The sequence below is a fragment of the Daphnia magna genome, linkage group LG1, assembly GCF_020631705.1.
Source record: "Daphnia magna isolate NIES linkage group LG1, ASM2063170v1.1, whole genome shotgun sequence".
NCBI lineage: Eukaryota > Metazoa > Arthropoda > Branchiopoda > Diplostraca > Daphniidae > Daphnia > Daphnia magna.
This window is the reverse complement of record NC_059182.1, coordinates 9,530,623-9,552,000: the sequence shown is the minus strand read 5'-3', so window position 1 is coordinate 9,552,000 and position 21,378 is coordinate 9,530,623. Positions and strand designations below refer to the sequence as shown.

The 21,378-nt window shown below is 34.0% G+C and overlaps 1 protein-coding gene and 1 pseudogene across 1 annotated transcript; one reads left to right on the top strand and one right to left on the bottom strand.

The window, feature by feature from the left end:
- The window catches only part of LOC123471229, an 18,816-nt pseudogene extending 4,504 nt beyond the window's left edge, over positions 1-14,312 (top strand).
- Positions 14,313-14,551: 239 nt separating this feature from the next.
- Positions 14,552-20,102, bottom strand: LOC123471199. The gene is made up of 4 exons (XM_045172229.1): positions 18,323-20,102; positions 16,795-18,252; positions 15,148-16,736; positions 14,552-15,103 (listed from the first exon to the last, which is right to left on the bottom strand). Exons 1-4 carry the CDS (start codon positions 20,100-20,102, stop codon positions 14,552-14,554), a joined length of 5,379 nt encoding a protein of 1,792 aa, XP_045028164.1.
- Between the last annotated feature and the right edge of the window lie 1,276 nt (positions 20,103-21,378).

Below are 21,378 nucleotides of genomic sequence, written 5' to 3'. Positions count from 1 at the left end.
CACAACCGCTCAACAGTGTATTCACATTGGATACAAGTATATTTGATGCAGTATACATAAAGAAGTAAAAACATCATGTTATAACAGTGTAATTTAATTGAATACAAGTATATTCGATGCAGTATACATATAGAAGTAAAAACTCATGGTATAACAGTGTATTCACATTGAATACAAGTATATTTGATCCTGTTATATATAGAAGTAAAAACTCGTGGTATAACAGTGTATTCACATTGAATACAAGTATATTTGATGCTGTTTACATATAGAAGTAAAAACTCGTAGTATTACAGTGTATTCACATTGAATACAAGTATATTTGATGCTGTTTACATATAGAAGTAAAAACTCATGGTATAACAGTGTATTCACATTGAATACAAGTATATTTGATGCAGAAATCATATAGAATTAAAAACTCATGGTATAACAGTGTATTCACATTGAATACAAGTATATTTCGTGCTGTTTATATATAAAAGAAAAAACTCATGGTATAACAGTGTATTCACATTGAATACAAGTATATTTAATTCTGTTCATATATAGAAGTAAAACCTCATGGTATAACAGTGTATTCACGTTGAATACAAGTATATTTGATCTTGTTTATATATAGAAGTAAAAACTCGTGGTATAACAGTGTATTCACACTGAATACAAGTATGTTCCATGCAGTTTACAAATAGAAGTAAAAACTCATGGTATAACAGTGTATTCACACTGAATACAAGTATGTTCCATGCAGTTTACAAATAGAAGTAAAAACTCATGGTATAACAGTGTATTCACATTGAATACAAGTATATTTGATTCTGTTTACATATAGAAGTAAAAACTCATGGTATAACAGTGTATTCACATTGAATACAAGTATATTTGATGCAGTATAGATATAGAAGTAAAAACTCATGGTATAACAGTGTATTCACATTGAATACAAGTATATTTGATCCTGTTTATATATAGAAGTACTCATGGTATAACAGTGTATTCACATTGAATGCAAGTATATTTGATGCTGTTTACATATAGAAGTAAAAACTCATGGTATAACAGTGTATCCACATTGAATACAAGTATATTTGATGCAGAATACATATAGAAGTAAAAACTCATGGTATAACAGTGTATTCACATTGAATACAAGTATATTTGATGCTGTTTACATAAAGAAGTAAAAATTCATGGTATAACAGTGTATTCACATTGAATACAAGTATATTAGATGCAGAATACATATGGAAGTAAAAACTCATGGCATAACAGTGTATTCACATTGAATACAAGTATATTTGATGCTGTTTACATATAGAAGTAGAAACTCATGGTATAACATTGTATTCACATTAAATACAAGTATATTTGATGCTGTTTACATATAGAAGTAAAAGCTCATGGTATAACAGTGTATTCACATTGAATACAAGTATATCTAATTCTGTTCATATATAGAAGTAAAAACTCATGGTATAACAGTGTATTCACGTTGAATACAAGTATATTTGATCTTGTTTATATATAGAAGTAAAAACTCGTGGTATAACAGTGTATTCACATTGAATACAAGTATATTTCATGCTGTTTACATATAGAAGTAAAAACTCATGGTATAACAGTGTATTCACATTGAATACAAGTATATTTGATGCTGTTTACATATAGAAGTAAAAATTCATGGTATAACAGTGTATTCACATTGAATACAAGTATATTAGATGCAGAATACATATAGAAGTAAAAACTCATGGCATAACAGTGTATTCACATTGAATACAAGTATATTTGATGCTGTTTACATATAGAAGTAAAAGCTCATGGTATAACAGTGTATTCACATTGAATACAAGTATATTTGATGCAGTATACATATAGAAGTAAAAACTCATGGTATAACAGTGTATTCACATTGAATACAAGTATATTTGATGCAGTTTACATATACAAGTAAAAACTCTTGGTATAACAGTGTATTCACATTGAATACAAGTATATTTGATCCTGTTTATATATAGAAGTAAAAACTCATGGTATAACAGTGTATTCACATTGAATAAAAGTATGTTCCATGCAGTTTAAAAATAGAAGTAAAAACTCATGGTATAACAGTGTATTCACATTGAATACAAGTATGTTCCATGCAGTTAACAAATAGAAGTAAAAACTCATGGTATAACAGTGTATTCACATTGAATACAAGTATATTTGATGCTGTTTACATATAGAAGTAAAAACTCATGGTATAACAGTGTATTCACATTGAATACAAATATATTTGATGCAGTATACATATAGAAGTAAAAACTCATGGTATAACAGTGTATTCACATTGAATACAAGTATATTTGATCCTGTTTATATATAGAAGTTAAACTCATGGTATAACAGTGTATTCACATTGAATACAAGTATATTTGATGCTGTTTACATATAGAAGTAAAAACTCATGGTATAACAGTGTATCCACATTGAATACAAGTATATTTGATGCAGAATACATATAGAAGTAAAAACTCATGGTATAACAGTGTATTCACATTGAATACAAGTATATTTGATGCTGTTTACATATAGAAGTAAAATTCATGGTATAACAGTGTATTCACATTGAATACAAGTATATTAGATGCAGAATACATATAGAAGTAAAAACTCATGGCATAACAGTGTATTCACATTGAATACAAGTATATTTGATGCTGTTTACATATAGAAGTAGAAACTCATGGTATAACATTGTATTCACATTAAATACAAGTATATTTGATGCTGTTTACATATAGAAGTAAAAGCTCATGGTATAACAGTGTATTCACATTGAATACAAGTATATATTCGATGCAGTATACATATAGAAGTAAAAACTCATGGTATAACAGTGTATTTACATTGAATACAAGTATATTTGATGTAGTTTACATATATAAGTAAAAACTCTTGGTATAACAGTGTATTCACATTGAATACAAGTATATTTGATCCTGTTTATATATAGATGTAAAAACTCATGGTATAACAGTGTATTCACATTGAATACAAGTATGTTCCATGCAGTTTACAAATAGAAGTAAAAACTCATGGTATAACAGTGTATTCACATTGAATACAAGTATGTTCCATGCGGTTTACAAATAGAAGTAAAAACTCATGGTATAACAGTGTATTCACATTGAATACAAGTATATTTGATGCTGTTTACATATAGAAGTAAAAACTCATGGTATAACAGTGTATTCACATTGAATACAAGTATATTTGATGCAGTATACATATAGAAGTAAAAACTCATGGTATAACAGTGTATTCACATTGAATACAAGTATATTTGATCCTGTTTATATATAGAAGTACTCATGGTATAACAGTGTATTCACATTGAATGCAAGTATATTTGATGCTGTTTACATATAGAAGTAAAAACTCATGGTATAACAGTGTATCCACATTGAATACAAGTATACTTGATGAAGAATACATATAGAAGTAAAAACTCATGGTATAACAGTGTATTCACATTGAATACAAGTATATTTGATGCAGTATACATATAGAAGTAAAAATTCATGGTATAACAGTGTATCCTCATTGAATACAAGTATATTTGATGCAGTTTACATATAGAAGAAAAAACTCATGATATAACAGTGTATTTACATTGAATACAAGTATATTTGATGTAGTTTACATGTAGAAGTAAAAACAAGAACAGGTATTCACATTGATAAAGTATATTATGCGTTTACATATAGAAGTAAAACATGGTATAACAGTGTATTCACATTGAATACAAGATATTTGTATACATAAGAAGTAAAAATATATAACAGTGTATTCAATTGAATACAAGTATATTATGCGTTTACATATAGAAGAAAAACTGAAAGTATTCATAAAAGATATGGTAATAATAAACATGGTATAACAATTGACAAATACAAGTATATTTTATGCAGTATACATATAGAAGTAAAAACTCATGGTATAACAGTGTATTCACATTGAATACAAGTATATTTTATGCAGTATACATATAGAAGTAAAAATTCATGGTATAACAGTGTATTCACATTGAATACAAGTATATTTGATGCTGTTTACATAAAGAAGTAAAAACTCATGGTATAACAGTGTATTTACATTGAATACAAGTATATTTGATGCAGTTTACATATAGAAGTAAAAACCATGATAACAGATCACATAATAAAGTATATGCTGTTAAAAAGTAAAAACTCATGGTATAACAGTGTATTCACATTGAATACAAGTATATTTTATGCAGTATACATATAGAAGTAAAAACTCATGGTATAACAGTGTATTCACATTGAATACAAGTATATTTTATGCAGTATACATATAGAAGTAAAAACTCATGGTATAACAGTGTATTCCCATTGAATACAAGTATATTTGATCCTGTTAATATATAGAAGTAAAAACTCATGGTATAACAGTGTATTCACATTGAATACAAGTATATTTGATGCTGTTTACATATAGAAGTAAAAACTCATGGTATAACAGTGTATTCACATTGAATACAAGTATATTTGATGCTGTTTACATATAGAAGTAAAAACTCATGGTATAACAGTGTATTCACATTGAATACAAGTATATTTGATGCTGTTTACATATAGAAGTAAAAACTCATGGTATAACAGTGTATTCACATTGAATACAAGTATATTTGATGCACTATACATATAGAAGTAAAAACTCATGGTATAACAGTGTATTCACATTGAATACAAGTATATTTGATCCTGTTTATATATAGAAGTAAAAACTCATAGTATAACAGTGTATTCCCATTGAATACAAGTATATTTGATGCTGTTTACATATAGAAGTAAAAACTCATGGTATAACAGTGTATTCACATTGAATACAAGTATGTTCCATGCAGTTTACAAATAGAAGTAAAAACTCATGGTATAACAGTGTATTCACATTGAATACAAGTATATTTGATGCTGTTTACATTTAGAAGTAAAAACTCTTGGTATAACAGTGTATTCACATTCAATACAAGTATATTTGATCCTGTTTATATATAGAAGTAAAAACTCATGGTATAACAGTGTATTCACATTGAATACAAGTATGTTCCATGCAGTTTACAAATCGAAGAAAAAAGTCATGGTATAACAGTGTATTCACATTGAATACAAGTATATTCCATGCAGTTTACAAATAGAAGTAAAAACTCATGGTATAACAGTGTATTCACATTGAATACAAGTATATTTGATGCTGTTTACATATAGAAGTAAAAACTCATGGTATAACAGTGTATTCACATTGAATACAAGTATATTTGATGCAGTATACATATAGAAGTAAAAACTCATGGTATAACAGTGTATTCACATTGAATACAAGTATATTTGATCCTGTTTATATATAAGGGTACTCATGGTATAACAGTGTATTCACATTGAATGCAAGTATATTTGATCCTGTTTAGATATAGAAGTAAAAACTCATGGTATAACAGTGTATTCACATTGAATACAAGTATATCTGATGCTGTTTACATATAGAAGTAAAAACTCATGGTATAACAGCGTATTCACATTGAATACAAGTATATTTGATGCTGTTTACATATAGAAGTAAAAACTCATAATATTACAGTGTATTCACATTGAATACAAGTATATTTGATGCTGTTTATATATAGAAGTAAAAACTCATGGTATAACAGTTTATTCACATTGAATACAAGTATATTTGATGCTGTTTACATATAGAAGTAAAAACTCATAGTATAACAGTGTATTCACATTGAATACAAGTATATTTGATGCAGTATACATATAGAAGTAAAAACTCATGGTATAACAGTGTATTCACATTGAATACAAGTATATTTGATCCTGTTTATATATAGAAGTACTCATGGTATAACAGTGTATTCACATTGAATGCAAGTATATTTGATCCTGTTTAGATATAGAAGTAAAAACTCATGGTATAACAGTGTATTCACATTGAATACAAGTATATCTGATGCTGTTTACATATAGAAGTAAAAACTCATGGTATAACAGCGTATTCACATTGAATACAAGTATATTTGATGCTGTTTACATATAGAAGTAAAAACTCATGGTATAACAGTGTATTCACATTGAATACAAGTACATTTGATGCAGTATACATATAGAAGTAAAAACTCACGGTATAACAGTGTATTCACATTAAATACAAGTATATTTGATGCAGTATACATATAGAAGTAAAAACTCATGGTATAACAGTGTATTCACATTGAATACAAGTATATTTTATGCAGTATACATATAGAAGTAAAAACTCATGGTATAACAGTGTATTCACATTGAATACAAGTATATTTGATGCAGTTTACATATAGAAGTAAAAACTCTTGGATATAACAGTGTATTCACATTCAATACAAGTATATTTGATCCTGTTTATATATAGAAGTAAAAACTCATGGTATAACAGTGTATTCACATTGAATACAATTATGTTCCATGCAGTTTACAAATCGAAGAAAAAAGTCATGGTATAACAGTGTATTCACATTGAATACAAGTATATTCCATGCAGTTTACAAATAGAAGTAAAAACTCATGGTATAACAGTGTATTCACATTGAATACAAGTATATTTGATGCTGTTTACATATAGAAGTAAAAACTCATGGTATAACAGTGTATTCACATTGAATACAAGTATATTTGATGCAGTATACATATAGAAGTAAAAACTCATGGTATAACAGTGTATTCACATTGAATACAAGTATATTTGATCCTGTTTATATATAGAAGTACTCATGGTATAACAGTGTATTCACATTGAATGCAAGTATATTTGATCCTGTTTAGATATAGAAGTAAAAACTCATGGTATAACAGTGTATTCACATTGAATACAAGTATATCTGATGCTGTTTACATATAGAAGTAAAAACTCATGGTATAACAGCGTATTCACATTGAATACAAGTATATTTGATGCTGTTTACATATAGAAGTAAAAACTCATGGTATAACAGTGTATTCACATTGAATACAAGTATATTTGATGCAGTATACATATAGAAGTAAAAACTCACGGTATAACAGTGTATTCAGATTGAATACAAGTATATTTGATGCAGTATACATATAGAAGTAAAAACTCATGGTATAACAGTGTATTCACATTGAATACAAGTATATTTGATGCAGTATACATATAGAAGTAAAAACTCATGGTATAACAGTGTATTCACATTGAATACAAGTATATTTGATGCAGTTTACATATAGAAGTAAAAACTCTTGGTATAACAGTGTATTCACATTGAATACAAGTATATTTGATCCTGTTTATATATAGAAGTAAAAACTCATGGTATAACAGTGTATTCACATTGAATACAAGTATGTTCCATGCAGTTTACAAATCGAAGTAAAAAAGTCATGGTATAACAGTGTATTCACATTGAATACAAGTATATTCCATGCAGTTTACATATTAGAAGTAAAAACTCATGGTATAACAGTGTATTCACATTGAATACAAGTATATTTGATGCTGTTTACATATAGAAGTAAAAACTCATGGTATAACAGTGTATTCACATTGAATACAAGTATATTTGATGCAGTATACATATAGAAGTAAAAACTCATGGTATAACAGTGTATTCACATTGAATACAAGTATATTTGATGCTGTTTACATATAGAAGTAAAACTCATGGTATAACAGTGTATTCACATTAAATACAAGTATATTTGATGCAGAATACATATAGAAGTAAAAACTCATGGTATAACAGTGTATTCACATTGAATACAATTATATTTGATGCAGTATACATATAGAAGTAAAAACTCATCGTATAACAGTGTATTCACATTGAATACAAGTATATTTGATCCTGTTTATATATTGAAGTAAAAACTCATGGTATAACAGTGTATTCACATTGAATACAAGTATATTTGATGCAGTATACATATAGAAGTAAAAACTCATGGTATAACAGTGTATTCACAATGAATACAAGTATATTTGATGCAGTATACATATAGAAGTAAAAACTCATGGTATAACAGTGTACTCACATTGAATACAAGTATATTTGATCCTGTTTATATATAGAAGTAAAAACTCATGGTATAACAGTGTATTCACATTGAATACAAGTATATTTGATGCAGTTTACATATAGAAGTAAAAACTCTTGGTATAACAGTGTATTCACATTGAATACAAGTATATTTGATGCAGTATACATATAGAAGTAAAAACTCATCGTATAACAGTGTATTCACATTGAATACAAGTATATTTGATGCAGTTTACGTATAGAAGTAAAAACTCATGGTATAACAGTGTATTCACATTGAATACAAGTATATTTGATGCAGTATACATATAGAAGTAAAAACTCATGGTATAACAGTGTATTCACATTGAATACAAGTATATTTTATGCAGTATACATATAGAAGTAAAAACTTATGGTATAACAGTGTATTCACATTGAATACAAGTATATTTGATCCTGTTGATATATAGAAGTAAAAACTCATGGTATAACAGTGCATTCACATTGAATACAAGTATATTTGATCCTGTTTATATATAGAAGTAAAAACTCATGGTATAACAGTGTATTCACATTGAATACAAGTATATTTGATGCTGTTTACATATAGAAGTAAAAACTCATGGTATAACAGTGTATTCACATTGAATACAATAGGTATAACAGTGTAAATACAAGTATATTTGATGCAGAATACAAGTTAAATAACAGTGTATTCACATTGTTATATTTGATGCAGTATACATATAAAAGTAAAAACTCTCGTATAACAGTGTATTCACATTGAATACAATATATTTAGCCTGTTTATATATTGAAGTAAAAACTCATGGTATAACAGTGTATTCACATTGAATACAAGTATATTTGATGCAGTATACATATAAAAGTAAATAACTCATATATTTACAGTAAAGGTATTCACATTGAATACAAGTATATTTGATCTGTTTATATATAGAAGTAAAAACTCATGGTATAACAGTGTATTCACATTGAATACAAGTATATTTGATGCATAGTTTACATATAGAAGTAAAAACTCATAGTATAACAGTGTATTCACATTGAATACAAGTATATTTGATGCAGTATTACATATAGAAGTAAAAACTCATGGTATAACAGTGTATTCACATTGAATACAAGTATATTCTGATGCTGTTATACATATAGAAGTAAAAACTCATGGTATAACAGTGTATTCACATTGAATACAAGTATATTTGATGCTAAGTAAAAAAAAAACTCATGGTATAACAGTGTATTCACATTGAATACAAGTATATTCCTGAAGTATATATATAGAAGTAAAAACTCATGGTATAACAGTGTATTCACATTGAATACAAGTATATTTGATGCAGTTTACATATAGAAGTAAAAACTCATGGTATAACAGTGTATTCACATTGAATACAAGTATATTTGATGCTGTTTACATATAGAAGTAAAAACTCATGGTATAACAGTGTATTCACATTGAATACAAGTATATTTGATGCAGTTTACATATAGAAGTAAAAACTCATGGTATAACAGTGTATTCACATTGAATACAAGTATATTTGATGCAGTTTACATATAGAAGTAAAAACTCATGGTATAACAGTGTATTCACATTGAATACAAGTATATTTGATGCAGTTTACATATAGAAGTAAAAACTCATGGTATAACAGTGTATTCACATTGAATACAAGTATATTTGATGCCAGTTACATATAGAAGTAAAAACTCATGGTATAACAGTGTATTCACATTGAATACAAGTATATTTCATGCAGTTTACATATAGAAGTAAAAACTCATGGTATAACAGTGTATTCACATTGAATACAAGTATATTTGATGCTGTTTACATATAGAAGTAAAAACTCATGGTATAACAGTGTATTCACATTGAATACAAGTATATTTGATGCATTTTACATATAGAAGTAAAAACTCATGGTATAACAGTGTTTTCACATTGAATTCAAGTATATTTGATGCTGTTTACATATAGAAGTAAAAACTCATGGTATAACAGTGTATTCACATTGAATACAAGTATATTTGATGCTGTTTACATATAGAAGTAAAAACTCATGGTATAACAGTGTATTCACATTGAAATACAAGTATATTTGATGCAGTTTACATATAGAAGTAAAAACTCATGGTATAACAGTGTATTCACATTGAATACAAGTATATTTGATGCAGTATACATATAGAAGTAAAAACTCATGGTATAACAGTGTATTCACATTCAATACAAGTATATTTGATGCTGTTTAACATATAGAAGTAAAAACTCATGGTATAACAGTGTATTCACATTGAATACAAGTATATTTGATGCAGTTTACATATAGAAGTAAAAACTCATGGTATAACAGTGTATTCACATTGAATACAAGTATATTTGATGCAGTTTACATATAGAAGTAAAAACTCATGGTATAACAGTGTATTCACATTGAATACAAGTATATTTGATGCTGTTTACATATAGAAGTAAAAACTCATGGTATAACAGTGTATTCACATTGAATACAAGTATATTTGATGCTGTTTACATATAGAAGTAAAAACTCATGGTATAACAGTGTATTCACATTGAATACAAGTATATTTGATGCTGTTTACATATAGAAGTAAAAACTCATGGTATAACAGTGTATTCACATTGAATACAAGTATATTTGATGCAGTTTACATATAGAAGTAAAAACTCATGGTATAACAGTGTATTCACATTGAATACAAGTATATTTGATGCTGTTTACATATAGAAGTAAAAACTCATGGTATAACAGTGTATTCACATTGAATACAAGTATATTTGATGCTGTTTACATATAGAAGTAAAAACTCATGGTATAACAGTGTATTCACATTGAATACAAGTATATTTGATGCTGTTTACATATAGAAGTAAAAACTCATGGTATAACAGTGTATTCACATTGAATACAAGTATATTTGATGCAGTTTACATATAGAAGTAAAAACTCATGGTATAACAGTGTATTCACATTGAATACAAGTATATTTGATGCAGTTTACATATAGAAGTAAAAACTCATGGTATAACAGTGTATTCACATTGAATACAAGTATATTTGATGCTGTTTACATATAGAAGTAAAAACTCATGGTATAACAGTGTATTCACATTGAATACAAGTATATTTGATGCAGTTTACATATAGAAGTAAAAACTCATGGTATAACAGTGTATTCACATTGAATACAAGTATATTCGATGCAGTTTACATATAGAAGTAAAAACTCATGGTATAACAGTGTATTCACATTGAATACAAGTATATTTGATGCTGTTTACATATAGAAGTAAAAACTCATGGTATAACAGTGTATTCACATTGAATACAAGTATATTTGATGCTGTTTACATATAGAAGTAAAAACTCATGGTATAACAGTGTATTCACATTGAATACAAGTATATTTGATGCAGTTTACATATAGAAGTAAAAACTCATGGTATAACAGTGTATTCACATTGAATACAAGTATATTTGATGCAGTTTACATATAGAAGTAAAAACTCATGGTATAACAGTGTATTCACATTGAATACAAGTATATTTGATGCAGTTTACATATAGAAGTAAAAACTCATGGTATAACAGTGTATTCACATTGAATACAAGTATATTTCATGCAGTTTACATATAGAAGTAAAAACTCATGGTATAACAGTGTATTCACATTGAATACAAGTATATTTGATGCTGTTTATATATAGAAGTAAAAACTCATGGTATAACAGTGTATTCACATTGAATACAAGTATATTTGATGCTGTTTACATATAGAAGTAAAAACTCATGGTATAACAGTGTATTCACATTGAATACAAGTATATTTGATGCTGTTTACATATAGAAGTAAAAACTCATGGTATAACAGTGTATTCACATTGAATACAAGTATATTTGATGCTGTTTACATATAGAAGTAAAAACTCATGGTATAACAGTGTATTCACATTGAATACAAGTATATTTGATGCAGTTTACATATAGAAGTAAAAACTCATGGTATAACAGTGTATTCACATTGAATACAAGTATATTTGATGCAGTTTACATATAGAAGTAAAAACTCATGGTATAACAGTGTATTCACATTGAATACAAGTATATTTGATGCTGTTTACATATAGAAGTAAAAACTCATGGTATAACAGTGTATTCACATTGAATACAAGTATATTTGATGCAGTTTACATATAGAAGTAAAAACTCATGGTATAACAGTGTATTCACATTGAATACAAGTATATTTGATGCAGTTTACATATAGAAGTAAAAACTCATGGTATAACAGTGTATTCACATTGAATACAAGTATATTTGATGCTGTTTATATATAGAAGTAAAAACTCATGGTATAACAGTGTATTCACATTGAATACAAGTATATTTATTCCTGTTTACATATAGAAGTAAAAACTCATGGTATAACAGTGTATTCACATTGAATACAAGTATATTTGATGCTGTTTACATATAGAAGTAAAAACTCATGGTATAACAGTGTATTCACATTGAATACAAGTATATTTGATGCAGTATACATATAGAAGTAAAAACTCATGGTATAACAGTGTATTCACATTGAATACAAGTATATTTGATGCAGTTTACATATAGAAGTAAAAACTCATGGTATAACAGTGTATTCACATTGAATACAAGTATATTTGATGCTGTTTACATATAGAAGTAAAAACTCATGGTATAACAGTGTATTCACATTGAATACAAGTATATTCCATGCAGTTTACATATAGAAGTAAAAACTCATGGTATAACAGTGTATTCACATTGAATACAAGTATATTCCATGCAGTTTACATATAGAAGTAAAAACTCATGGTATAACAGTGTATTCACATTGAATACAAGTATATTTGATGCTGTTTACATATAGAAGTAAAAACTCATGGTATAACAGTGTATTCACATTGAATACAAGTATATTCGATGCAGTTTACATATAGAAGTAAAAACTCATGGTATAACAGTGTATTCACATTGAATACAAGTATATTTGATGCTGTTTACATATAGAAGTAAAAACTCATGGTATAACAGTGTATTCACATTGAATACAAGTATATTTGATGCTGTTTACATATAGAAGTAAAAACTCATGGTATAACAGTGTATTCACATTGAATACAAGTATATTTGATGCAGTTTACATATAGAAGTAAAAACTCATGGTATAACAGTGTATTCACATTGAATACAAGTATATTTGATGCTGTTTACATATAGAAGTAAAAACTCCATGGTATAACAGTGTATTCACATTGAATACAAGTATATTCGATGCAGTTTACATATAGAAGTAAAAACTCATGGTATAACAGTGTATTCACATTGAATACAAGTATATTTGATGCAGTTTACATATAGAAGTAAAAACTCATGGTATAACAGTGTATTCACATTGAATACAAGTATATTTGATGCAGTTTACATATAGAAGTAAAAACTCATGGTATAACAGTGTATTCACATTGAATACAAGTATATTTTATGCAGTTTACATATAGAAGTAAAAACTCATGGTATAACAGTGTATTCACATTGAATACAAGTATATTTGATGCTGTTTATATATAGAAGTAAAAACTCATGGTATAACAGTGTATTCACATTGAATACAAGTATATTTGATGCTGTTTACATATAGAAGTAAAAACTCATGGTATAACAGTGTATTCACATTGAATACAAGTATATTTGATGCTGTTTACATATAGAAGTAAAAACTCATGGTATAACAGTGTATTCACATTGAATACAAGTATATTTGATGCTGTTTACATATAGAAGTAAAAACTCATGAGTATAACAGTGTATTCACATTGAATACAAGTATATTTGATGCTGTTTACATATAGAAGTAAAAACTCATGGTATAACAGTGTATTCACATTGAATACAAGTATATTTGATGCAGTTTACATATAGAAGTAAAAACTCATGGTATAACAGTGTATTCACATTGAATACAAGTATATTTGATCCTGTTTATATATAGAAGTAAAAACTCATGGTATAACAGTGTATTCACATTGAATACAAGTATATTTGATGCAGTTGTTCGGGAGCTCAATTCAATAGAGGAAAACTTCGTAGACTCGAGGGGGGTATCCCTTAAGGGTGTATTAAACCGATCTCGGGATACAGAGTAGGGTTGTAAGGCCTACTTGAGAATCACACCTTATGTGTGGGGAGTGTAGCTAAAGAGATCACACCTTGTGTGTGGAGAGACGCCAACAAAATCAGAGACCCGCATGCAATGCACGCGGGGTTAAATAGGGACAAAACAAAGGCTTTGGGTAAGGGTAAACGCGGGACAAACAAACAAATGAAGCGTACTACGCACAACCCAAAGTTGGCCTCTAGCGGCCCTTATACAAAATAAAACAATTTAATTCTTCGCCGGAACATCCTCCCCCGAAGCGGGTATGTCTGGGACGACATCGCCTGCTGAGCTAACTTCTAATAGCGCGAGAGTGTCGATTCCACGACGGAAAAGTCCTCTTTCCAGCTGCACATCTACGACTCGAACTAGGCCGTCTGGCCCTGGGAATACCTTCGCAATCCGGCCGATATTCCATTGTCCGCGTCGTAGGCTCTTGTCGATCTCCAACACAACATCCCCGACTTTAAAGTTGGGCAGAGGGGATTTCCACTTCTTTCTTCCGGCAAGTGACTGGAGATAAACTTTCTTCCAAAGATCCCAGAATAGATTGGCCATTCTCTGGACGTACCTATAATGCTCACGGGGCAGTGCGTCGTCGAATGTCCCAGCTGGTGGGTCGGCCGAACTCGGACGATTTAGAAAATCGTTAGGAGTTAACGGACGGAAGTCATTCGGATCTGTACTGGCTGCAGTGAGGGGACGACCATTTAATAAACCGGCTACTTCATATAGGAGAGTGCGGAGTGTGTCTTCCGCTGGATGTCGTAGCTTCTTACTCTCCAAGTCAAGAGCGGTATAAAGCGCCTTTTTGCCGATCTTACAAGCGACTCGTGCGCTCCACCAAAATGTGGTGTTCTGGGTGGCTGGAATCTCCAGTCAATCCTTTTCAAATTCAGGAACTCGGCTACTTTCTCATCGGCATACAGTTTTTCGGCTTCTTCTTTCAGCTCGTTTTCAGCACCGACAAAGTTTGTGCCGTTGTCGGAATGCATGACGCGAGGTTTGCCGTAAAGTCCGATAAAACGCCGAAGGCTAAGAAGGAAATCGTCTGATGAGAGTGAGTTCACGAGATCCACATAGACGGCACGGGTAACGAGACAGGTGTACAAAACGGCCCATCGCTTTGCTGTGCGATTTCGCGAAAGTCCTACTTCCAATGGCCCAAACAGATCACAGGCTGTTCGAGTGAATGGAGCTGAGCCAGATTCTAGACGCGAATCCGGTAGTTCAGCCATAAGTTGTTCGCCTGGCTTGGCACGTTCTCGTTTGCACTTTTCACACTCGTGTCTAATCCTTTTGACTAGTTCCCGGCCTCCTGGTATCCAGAAATGCTGCCTTATGTAGCTGATCTGGTAGTCTGTTCCAACGTGCTTAAGCAATACGTGGAACGCTCGAACGATAGTCTTCGTAAAACTATGCTGCGCAGGCAGCAATGGCGGGTGCAATTCTTCATAGGGCAACTTAGCTCGCCCGGCTCGTCCTCCTAGTCTCAAAAGTCCATCTTTTCCGAGAACGGGACAAAGAGAGAGTAAACTTGAGTTAGGCTGAAGCCATTTTCCTTTCTTCAAACGACGAATTTCTTCGCTATACACCTCCGATTGGCATCTTTTTACGAGATCGTAGAACACCTTTTCCAGTCTTACTAAGTCCGGAATGTCTTCTACACCGATCTTGACACTTTCCCAATCGAACGTTGAAGTAGTAACGGTGGCTTGATGTGATCGCACCGGCCGTATCTCTTCAACCACGGCAATCCATGGCAAATCTGCTGGCCATGTTTCTTCGTCGTCTTGTAGGAATTTCGGTCCGTCCCACCAGCGCGATGGAAGGGCTTCCTCTTCAATGGCTGAACGAGTTGCGATATCGGCTGTGTTCATCTTGCCCGGCACAAAACGCCATTCGTCTGGTTGAGTCAGTGTTTGGATTTCTCCAACCCGATGACTGACAAACATCTGATATTTGGACGCGGTTGCTCGAATCCAATTTCTTACGGTGCTGCTGTCGGTCCAGAAATACCGACGGTGCGGAATCCTTGTGAATGCTCCGATCACTGAGCGTGCGAGACGGGCTGCTTGCAGAGCAGCATTTAACTCCAACTTTGGCACGGAAATGCTTCTTTTCGGTGCCAATTTTGTTGACGCCCGCACGTGTCGTACTAGTACTCGACCATCAGAGTACACATTCCGAATGTAGATAACTGCAGCGTACGCTTCTTCCGATGCGTCTCCAAATGCGTGGAGTTCCGATCGGGTAATATTCTCTTCATCTGGGAATAAACAGCGTGGAATGTCGATGTCGTTGAGCTGCTGTAGGACGCTAAACCATTCTTCCCACCAATCACGGTCGTCGCTGCTGACGAGATCGTTCCACTGAAGCCCTTTTGTTCCGAGCTCCCTTAACTTGATCTTGGCTTTAACAATAAAGGGAGGCTGCCATCCCTTGCGGATCGAACAAACTCGCAACCTTACTTGCAATTCCAACCCGTGTGTAGGTGATTTCTTCTAGCCCGCTCACTCTGAATTTAAGCGTATCCGAATTCGGGTTCCAGTAAACACCAAGGACTTTCTCAGAGTCGTCCTTGCTTAATGGAAGCTCGGCTGGGCCTTGACTAACACCTTTACTTGTAGGTGCTAAGATTTTCACAAAAGCTGCGGAATTGGAGATCCAGCTTTGAAGGTGCATGTCTCCTTTTGCTAGGGTTTCTTTAACGCCTACTGCTTCTTGAATACCTTCCTCCAGTGATTTGGCGGAGCTGAGGTAATCGTCAACGTACATCCTTGTGTTGATTGCCTCGATGACTTTCGGGTCATCGCTGAGATCAGCAGCAATTTTTCGCGTGGTACTGATCGCAATGAATGGCGAACAGGTAGCGCCGAATGGTAGCCGCTTCATCTCACACACGCACACTTTCTCCTCCCCGTTTCTTTTCCAAAGAAACCTAAAGTACCGTGCGTCTTCTGGTCTCAGTCGTATTCTACTAAACATGGCTTCTATGTCAGCTGCCCATGCGATTTCGCCTTCCCGAAATTTTAAGATGACAGATGGCAATGGGGTTTGTAGAGCCGGACCACTGAGAATACTGTCGTTCAAGCACTTTCCCTTGAACGGTGCTGCAGCGTCAAACACAACGCGTAGCTTCGGACCTTTTCTCACTCCATGGTGAGCGAGATAATACTCCGGTGGGCCGTAGTCGGCGGGTGCCAACACAATTGCATAGCCCTTTTCGAAGTTCTTTTCCATGGCTTTTCTATACTCCTGCCCGAAATCGGGTTCTTCGTTGAACCGGTGCAGCAGGGTAGCCAATCTTCTTTCGGCCAAATGCCGATTGTTTGGCAGGTCTGGCTCCCCAACCTTCCAGGTGATGGGTGTTTCATAGCCGACGGCCAATTTTCGCGTTCCGCTTTCTAAAATATCGATAGCTTGTCTATCGTCTTCGGAAACGCCATCTGTCTTGTGCTCCGTCCCGAATTCTTCTGTGTCGCAAAAGCGTTTCATCTGCTGCGCTAGTGCGTCGCCTTCCTCTTCCATGCTGGTGAACACTGCGTGCGTTCTCGCCATAAGATTTCTGAATGTATTCCCAATTACTCCTCTTACGACCCATCCAAGGCGGGTACGAATAGCAGTAGGTTCGTCTTCTTGTCCGAAACGAGATTCAATGGCCGTTGTCAAATAGGCCTGATCTATTCCGAGAAGGATGTCTACTCTCCCGCCATTGCTTTCTAATGGCAGGTCTGCTAAATGTCTCCAACGCTTCTTTAAGGTGTTCCAATCTGTAAGTGGAACCGGACTGGCCACAGTAGGCATAGTCGAACCTTGAAGAGTGGCGAATTCGCCTGTGGGTAGCCGAACTCGGAGTTGAATACGACGCGAAGTATATTTTCTCAAAACTCCACCAGCGCCATCAACGGCGAGAGTCTGCGGAACACCTTTCAGTCCAAGTCGGCGAATAAATCCGTCTCGGAAAAGCGTACTGTCGCTACCTTCATCCAGAAATACATTGGCTTTCACAAGGTTTCCCTTCTGCATCCAGAACATCCAGTTGGATCATTCCTACAGCTGCTTTCTTCCCCTTTGCTAGGTTGGTGCGGGCTGTAGCGGGGCGAACCGATTCGTCCGCGTCATCCGGCTGGTAGTGAAGCAGTGCATGGTGTGTGCGATTACAGTTAGGGACCGAACACGATTTCTTCATTCTGCAATCTCTAGCAGAATGTCCAGATTTCAGGCAATTGAAACATAACCGACGTCGGCTACAAAACGACAGCTTATCTCTAGCCGTAAGACCCTTAAACGACGGGCAATCTTCCAACTTGTGGGAGCCTTCGCAATTGAAGCAATAGCTACTGTTGGGCTGACGATTGTCTCTTCCTCTTGTTTCACCCTGAACCTGGTTGGTGCGGGTATGCTGTCTGTCACGAGCTTTACCCGGCACTCCACTTGTTTGGTCTGCCGCAATGCTGTATGCGTTTTGATACGCGGCGGCCCGGTTGCAAAGCCAAGAACCAAACTGGTCGAGGCTTCGCCTTTCAAGTCCACTTCCTCTATCCGTATTCCAAGCTAAGCGATCAGCGAGCTGTAGCTTGAGACAGATTCTTTCAATGATGTCTGCGGCGGCGAATTCGCCTATTCTAGTGAGATCGAACAAGTGTGTGCGGACCTTTTCCGCATACCGCTTGAAGGAAGCAGGATCGTTCTTCTGGAACTCCAGTTTCTCTAACGCTTGAATATGCGCTGCTCGCATGACGTCACGTCTGCCAAAACTGTCCTTAAGCCTGACCAATGCTTGAATGTAAGCAGCTTCTCCCCCTAGACCGTATACAACGTCTAGACAGTCACCTTGGAGATGTCTCCTCAAAATCGCAAATTTCTCGCCGGCGGCCTTGGATGTGTCATGTACCAACGCCCGGAACAAATCGATCCATGCGAACCAATCTAGAGCCTTTCCGCTGTAATCAGGTAACTCAGCTCGAATTGACGAATGAGGTCCTGCTTCTACTCGCGGAAGGGGTCGTAATCGACCGGCACGATACATATCAATCCAATCGTCTGGAGCTTCTTCCTGTAGGCTCGCTTCTCCTACTGCTCCCCATCTTCTGTTGTCTTGGCACCAGCGATTAACTGCGTCGAGTTCGACTACACCTGGCAATGACCGATATTCTAAGTCATTGTCTTCTAACCTTAGTGACTGTAGAGCCCTTTCTGCTTCCTGGAGGTCCTGTTGCGCTGCAAGGACTCTCTGTTGGGCTTCTGTGTGGGATTGTGGTCTGTCGGCTTCGGGATGCACTGCTGACGACTGCCGGCTACTGTATACAGAGGGTACAATGGCGGGATGGCCATTTCGAACTGATGGTGGATGTGCACGGGGGGTAAGGTAACGTTGAAGCTCTGCTGCCACGGCCTTAACCTGCTGAACATACCTAGTATGTGCCTCGTGCTGCCGATCGAATTCGTCTAGGCCAGCTTCTTCAAGCAGTCTGTTGTTGAGATCACTAGCGGTTCTCAACAATTCCTGCGCGTACTCTGCAAGGGCTTGAACACTGTCTCCTGGGTCACCTCTTCTAATGGCTGTGGTGATTTGGCTGCACGTGTTCGTAATCTGACGCCTTGTAGTAGTTCGCAGGCGTGTCCACTGCGCCATGGCTGCACTGGTGGAATCTATCGCGACTGCTTGGGCTGCTTCCTCTAACACTGGGGCTGCTACCGGGATAGAGGGACTTACTGATTGCGATCTCGCTGTCGCTGCTATTCTTGCTGCTGTGTTGTTGGTTAGATCATCCATGGCTGCTGCTGTGTAGACCTTGTAGAAAACGGAACGATGTACCTTGGTGTACTTGGTTCGGTAGACTGGGTCACGTGGCACGATGCTGATGATCCGGTGACTAGCCTTATGTTAGTCGAGAACCCTCGGGTCTTCTAAGTTTCCGATAGAGTTGCAGGTACACAAGAACTTACAGGTGCACCAAAACTTCTCTATGGCTTACTGACTTCGTTCCTAGCTTGAAGAACCAATGGATTGAAGACAGTCGGTTGAATAGCTCCGGTTCGAAGGACCAAAATGTTCGGGAGCTCAATTCAATAGGAGGAAAACTTCGTAGACTCGAGGGGGGGTATCCCTTAAGGGTGTATTAAACCGATCTCGGGATACAGAGTAGGGTTGTAAGGCCTACTTGAGAATCACACCTTATGTGTGGGGAGTGTAGCTAAAGAGATCACACCTTGTGTGTGGAGAGACGCCAACAAAATCAGAGACCCGCATGCAATGCACGCGGGGTTAAATAGGGACAAAACAAAGGCTTTGGGTAAGGGTAAACGCGGGACAAACAAACAAATGAAGCGTACTACGCACAACCCAAAGTTGGCCTCTAGCGGCCCTTATACAAAATAAAACAATTTAATTCTTCGCCGGAACAGCAGTATACATATAGAAGTAAAAACTCATGGTATAACAGTGTATTCACATTGAATACAAGTATATTTGATGCTGTTTACATATAGAAGTAAAAACTCATGGTATAACAGTGTATTCACATTGAATACAAGTATATTTGATGCTGTTTACATATAGAAGTAAAAACTCATGGTATAACAGTGTATTCACATTGAATACAAGTATATTTATTCCTGTTTACATATAGGAAGTAAAAACTCATGGTATAACAGTGTATTCACATTGAATACAAGTATATTTGATGCAGTTTACATATAGAAGTAAAAACTCATGGTATAACAGTGTATTCACATTGAATACAAGTATATTTGATGCAGTTTACATATAGAAGTAAAAACTCATGGTATAACAGTGTATTCACATTGAATACAAGTATATTTGATGCAGTTTACATATAGAAGTAAAAACTCATGGTATAACAGTGTATTCACATTGAATACAAGTATATTTGATGCTGTTTACATATAGAAGTAAAAACTCATGGTATAACAGTGTATTCACATTGAATACAAGTATATTCCATGCAGTTTACATATAGAAGTAAAAACTCATGGTATAACAGTGTATTCACATTGAATACAAGTATATTCCATGCAGTTTACATATA